The sequence below is a fragment of the Aptenodytes forsteri genome, unplaced genomic scaffold (assembly GCF_000699145.1).
Source record: "Aptenodytes forsteri isolate BGI_AS27 unplaced genomic scaffold, ASM69914v1 Scaffold321, whole genome shotgun sequence".
NCBI classification, from domain to species: Eukaryota; Metazoa; Chordata; class Aves; order Sphenisciformes; family Spheniscidae; genus Aptenodytes; species Aptenodytes forsteri.
Window position 1 is genome coordinate 260,143 of NW_008795030.1, and position 5,847 is coordinate 265,989.

At 48.6% G+C, this 5,847-nt stretch overlaps 1 protein-coding gene across 1 annotated transcript in view; it reads left to right on the forward strand.

The window, feature by feature from the left end:
* The window catches only part of YTHDF2 (YTH N6-methyladenosine RNA binding protein 2), a 20,603-nt gene that overhangs the window by 5,163 nt on the left and 9,593 nt on the right, over positions 1 to 5,847 (forward strand). Inside the window, 1 exon segment of the mRNA XM_009276184.1 lies at positions 1 to 726. This exon segment is cut by the window's left edge and continues 48 nt beyond it. Coding sequence (XP_009274459.1) covers positions 1 to 726 — 726 coding nt within the window.

Genomic DNA, 5,847 nt, shown 5'->3' on the forward strand with positions numbered 1-5,847 from the left:
CCCCGCCCGCCGCAGCCGCCCCAGCTGCCTGTGCCGCAGCAGGCGGCTCAGCCCACCCGCTGGGTTGCCCCTCGTAATCGAGGCAACGGGTTCGGTCAAAACGGAGTGGACGGTAACGGAGTGGGACAGTCTCAGGCCAGTTCTGGTTCTGCTCCTTCGGAGCCGCACCCGGTCTTGGAGAAGTTGAGATCCATCAACAACTACAACCCCAAGGATTTTGACTGGAACCCAAAACACGGCCGGGTTTTCATCATTAAGAGTTACTCTGAGGACGATATCCACCGTTCCATTAAATATAACATCTGGTGCAGTACAGAGCACGGCAACAAGAGACTGGATGCTGCCTATCGCTCCATGAACGGGAAGGGCCCCGTTTACTTACTGTTCAGTGTCAACGGTAGCGGTCACTTCTGCGGAGTCGCAGAAATGAAATCTGCTGTGGACTATAACACGTGTGCGGGTGTGTGGTCCCAGGACAAGTGGAAGGGACGTTTTGATGTCAGGTGGATTTTTGTGAAGGACGTTCCCAACAGCCAGCTGCGGCACATCCGCCTAGAGAACAACGAGAATAAACCAGTGACCAACTCCAGGGACACTCAGGAGGTGCCTCTGGAAAAGGCTAAGCAGGTGTTGAAAATCATTGCCACCTACAAGCACACCACCTCCATCTTTGATGACTTCTCACACTATGAGAAACGCCAAGAGGAGGAGGAAAATGTTAAAAAGGTAACTTGTTTGTCTGTCTTGGCAAAGTCCCGTGGGGCAGGAGACGGAGGAGGGCTGCCTTGCGCCGGACTAAATCCGGGGCCTGAAGGTGTGGGCTCGTGAGCAAGCTTGGTGGGCGTCAGTCTGCCTTTTGGCTAGCTGTGTGCTCGCACGTGGAACCCGCTACCCAAATGGCAGCCCCTATTCGGGGTGGAAATGGGTGCCAGCACCCCGGCAGAGCGGTGGGAGGAGGCTTGCCCAGGCCCCGCCTGCAATCGACTGCCCTTCGGTTGCTCTAAATCTCGGCCTTCCCCGAGTACTGTATTCTAAACAAAACTTATTTCTGTGCTGTTGTCAGCTCCTGGATCGGAACGGTATAAAGTAGGAGATCAGTGGGGGGCTTGGGGGGTTGTTAGAAAACAGAGCTGGGTCTTTGAACGGCCGCCTAATCCACCCCCTACCCAAAGTGGGGTCAGTGTGACAGATGTTTCCCACCACTTGTAAAACCTTCGTGAGCGGCAGTTCCTGTCCCTCCCCAGGCAATCTATTCCTATGCTTAATTATCCTTCCTGTTAGAAGGCTTTGTCTAATGCCCAACCTAAATCTCCCTTGCTGCAATTTAAGTCCGTGACTACTTGTCCTCTCTCCGGTGGACGCGGAGCGGGTCATTCTGTTCCTCTCGGCAAGAGAGCTCTGCTGTGTTTGAAGCCGGTGGGCTGTTGCCTGCGTGGGCGCTGCCCGGCAGCGTGGCACGTGAGCTGCTCTCGCCGCCTGGCTGCAGCTGCACTGGCTTGCCGCTTGGGTCAGTCGGGTCGAAGCCTGCTGTCATCGTTGATTCGTTAACGAGAGGATTGCTAATCAAAAATTCTGCCCAAAATTCAGTGACCAGTGGGCCTTGAATCTTACTTGGGTACAGCTGTGTTAGTCACCTGTGGCCGACCTTCCCCACAATTGGGGTCTTGCTTGTATTTGATCAAAACAGTAATTACAAATTAGTGTTAGCACAGCTTTCTGGTAGTTTGCCAAGTTTTCTGATGATCTCTTTAGTTTCAGCAATGGGGAATTTTCCACCCCAACAGCTGAAGAACTGAATCAGGAGCTGCAACTGCTCACCATGGCAGTGAATGCAGTTTTTAATTCTTTTTTATATATTGTACTTGGAGCGTTGTCTGTATAAATAGCATCACCCATACACAAAGGTGGTCACGTTTTGCAACTGATACCCTCGCACTTACAGTGCTTGAAGAAAACCTGTAGGGGAGGAATACGTTGCACGGTGTGGAGGTGTAAACTTCATTTTTGTGAGAACCTGCATATTTTGTGTGACTTCACATCCTAAAATTGTTCCGCTTGGTATCCAGCCTGTACTGAAGTGGTGATTTCTCTTTCACTAACCGAGGTTTTGAACGCAATCAGAAATCTAGTCCGTGCAGGACGTCTTAGGAAGTGGGACTTCTCATATGCTCCAGATCTGACTTCAGGGAGCAACAGTTGGCAGTGCGAGGCGGGGGCAGACCTTGGCAGAGTGGGAGAATGCAAGGGAGGGGCGAAATGTTGCCGGAGGGCAGGTGGGGGTTGGATGGCCGAGAAGAGTTAATACTGGGTAAACGTAAGCAGGCAGCAAGCAGAAGGAAGAGCAACAGAGTGGGGAAGGCTGGACAGACTGATGGTCTCTTCTGCTGGAAGGCTGCTGCGTTCGCAAGTTGTTGGTAATGTCTGAAAATCGGTAAGGTATTAAAAATGTGGCTTAGCGATTTTCTTAAGACTGTAAACCATCTTTACTCATCTTTTCGATTGCGTTTTGAAGTCGCCTCCCCTGCTCGCTTCAATTTCTTTGAGACGTGCTAGCGTATGGGGGTCAGAAGCAGAAACGGTAGCTGATCGACGTTCAGTGCGCCAGCGCCTCCTTTCTGAATGATGTTTGAGTTGATTCAGTGTGGCATTCCAGTGCAGAAGCGGTTGATTAGGAAAACATTTATTCTTTGAAAGGGAACTTAGTCATATGTCTCTGGAATTCATAAGCAAGGAGGGAGTCGTGTAGATACGCAGTTGGTGTTTGCTTTTTACCCTTGACTCACTCTTTGTTGCATGCTCAGGGCCCCTGCCCTGTGACATCCGGCACGGAGGAAGTGACTTGGTTTTTCTTTCAGCAACAGTTTGACCTCCTCGATTGCTCGCTGACGCAGCCTTGAAGATGGTTGAGGTTTCTGTAACTGCTCTTTCATGGTTTCATTGAGAAGCAGTCGTTTTTGCTCAAGGAGGTTTTTTTTTTTTTTTTCCTGGAGTGAATGCTGATGGTTACCCTGGGACTGTGGGTGGCAAAAAAAGCCCAAGCCGTGCAATGTCTGCCTTGAAGCATCTCAGGTAATCACTTAAAAAAAATAAAATAAAATCAGGAACCAGAGTTGAGGCACTGGAAAGCTAAAATGCTGCTCTGGCAGCAGCCAGTGGTGCAGCTCCCTGCCTGCGGTCTGTCGAGCTGCTGGGGAAATCCCATTGCTACCAGCTCTTTGTCTCTGCCACCAGTCTTTGGATGGCAGTGATACGTTAATGTTCTGCATTCCTGATCCTCGAAGCTTAAACGTCTCAAGGTTTGGCTTGTTTTGAACAAGCTGCAGTTGTTTCACTTGGCTTCAGCTTGCCTGAACCTTTGACTGATTTGCAGTTTGAGTCCCGCTTGCTACCTGAGCAGATGGATGAGCGCTTGTGAAAGTCTGGGAACTCTTGAATATTCTTTTATACTCCTCGCTGTTAGAGTCACTTCTTCAGAATTCCCTAAAATAGTTCCAAGAAATTATATGAAAAATGCTTTGCTTAGTGTTTGTGCTATTCCCGTGGGCTGGTGAAGTGGGGTAAATGCTTCAGCGTTGAAAACGCTGAAATCGTGCCCTTGCTTGTCCTTTTCTGTTGCCTGTGCCCATCTTGTCCTCGGAGGCTAATCTCCATTTCTTTCGAGTGTCTTGCTTTGCTCTGCTAATCCAGTTTTCTAAAAGGTTTGGATGTTCTCCTGACCCGAAATGATGAAGCTGACTCCCAGTGCGATCCTACCTGAAGCAGTTTAGGACTTCTTGAAACCCAGAACGGGGTGGCAGAGCATGTCACCGACTTCCTCCCTGAAAGGACTGTTTTATCTTTGTTTTAAAAAAATAAAAAACCAGCAACGAAAATCCCTAGCCCATAGTAATACACTTGTATTTCTAGGAATGTTGCGGTGACCTCAGCATAAAGATCTTAGATAGTGATGTGCTTGCGTGTGAAAGGTTAACAGCTTGCGTTGTCTGGAAAAGCAATGAATGTCAACGCTAAGGGAGGTTTATTTTGGTTCTTTCTCCCATTGCCTTGCCCAGGGTTCGGGTACTTGGCTACTTGCAGGTTCCAGGGATTTTTAGGAAGGATATCCCATGAAAACCAGTCCTGTCCCGTCCCTTCCAGGGCCGGAGTGCTCAGTTGTCAGGTTTGCAGTTGGTAAGAGACGCTTCGCGTTGGGACTTTGGTGGGTGTTGAGTCAGGATGAGCTGTGCAGGATGGGGTGGTTTCTTGTGGGTTTTTTCATGCTGAGGTTATACCAGCCTCGAAACAGAAAGGTGTGATTTGCCAGATTGGAGCTATTATTTCCGGAAATGTGCTGCTTTGTGTCTCGGCTGACACAGTCTGCTGGTTAAAGGAGTATTAATAGTGGCAAGTGTCACTGCCCCCCTTAGAAGATATGATTTAAGGGAAAATTTAAGTGGTGTTATATGAGCCTATTTGAAACTAGCAGACTATTCCACAGTTGCTGTAAAGAAGAAATGTGTTCTGGTGTATTTTGCAAAGCTCTTCCCCCCCGCCCTCCTTCCTAATTTGTAATCTCGGAGGGGAGGAGAGGGCGTATTTCCTACGGGATGGGGTAGCACTTTTCTCCTGCTGTTGCAGTCGCCCCGGCTAGTGCTGCATTTGCTTCGGTTTTACCATGCCAAACAGGACAGTGTTTCTGACTCTTAAGATTCGGTTCCTGGATATTGCATATCCAGGCAAAGCCGACTGTTCCCTATGACGCCGAGGGAACACGGCTTGCACTCGCGCGGTTCCTTTCATCCCGTCATCCCAAGGCTATTTGCTCTTTCTGCTCCAACTCCTGGCCGTAGTGAAGTTGATCGATGCGCCAGGACAGAATCTCCTTGCTGCGAATACCCTCCGCTGTTGGGCAACGCACACGGTTTCTCTCAGTTTATTTCCAGGCCTTTTAAATCCTGTACGTGTGTGTCCGTGCCTGTATATTTGCCCTGTGATAGAGGAAACAGAAACCATACTGCTTATTCTAGTAGTTTGGTACTGGCTGTTTGACATAAGGAGCGCCTTGTTCTTATGATACCTTTAAGCCAGCACTACAAAGCACTTAGGGCGTTCTCGCATGTTTTTGGTTGCGTTCTAGCTTTGTTTAAAGGCAGGAGAAAATGGTAGGGGAAGGCTTAGATCTAGCTGGTGCTCTATTCCTTGTTTTCTGCTGTAAGATGGGGGACTTTGTTTCCCCATCTGTAAAAAGGGAGCAGCTGGGAGCCATTTCACTGCAAGTAAAGTGGAAGTTGAGTGGTGGAAGAGCAAGCCTGTTGCACTTGCCTCATAGCCCTGCCTCTCACTGTTAATATCTTGTTAGTAGTCTTCAAAATAATATTTTAATGTAACATTTTAATATTATAAAATAATAAAATGTCATAAAATATGTTTAAAGTCGACATGTTGAAGTTGGTTTAAGGAGCTGTCGAGATGCACTGTTTAAAATTGTTTTTCGAGGACTGGTAATGGGATTCGGAGCTCTTCTCCTCTAGTCACTGGGCCGCATGCAGTGAGGAGGTTTTGCACCTCTTACAGGTACGGCCTTGAGCAGGGGGAGTTTATTTCGTGTCCTGTTCTTGTGAACTTGTTCCCAGCTCACTTGCTGCCCACTTGGTGTGGGCAAAGCTTCGTGCCCCCTCCCACCCAGGTTATCTTCGCCTTGGCTGGGTGATTTCAGCTCTGAGTTGCAGAATCCCCTGAACTTGATTGTTCTTATAAATATGTTAATTGCATTCATTATGAACATGCTGATGACTTCAAATGAATGTCTTAAATGAAGGGGGGGGGGGGGGGGGAGTTTGTTTTTCCTTCAGCGGTTGGGTGGAAATT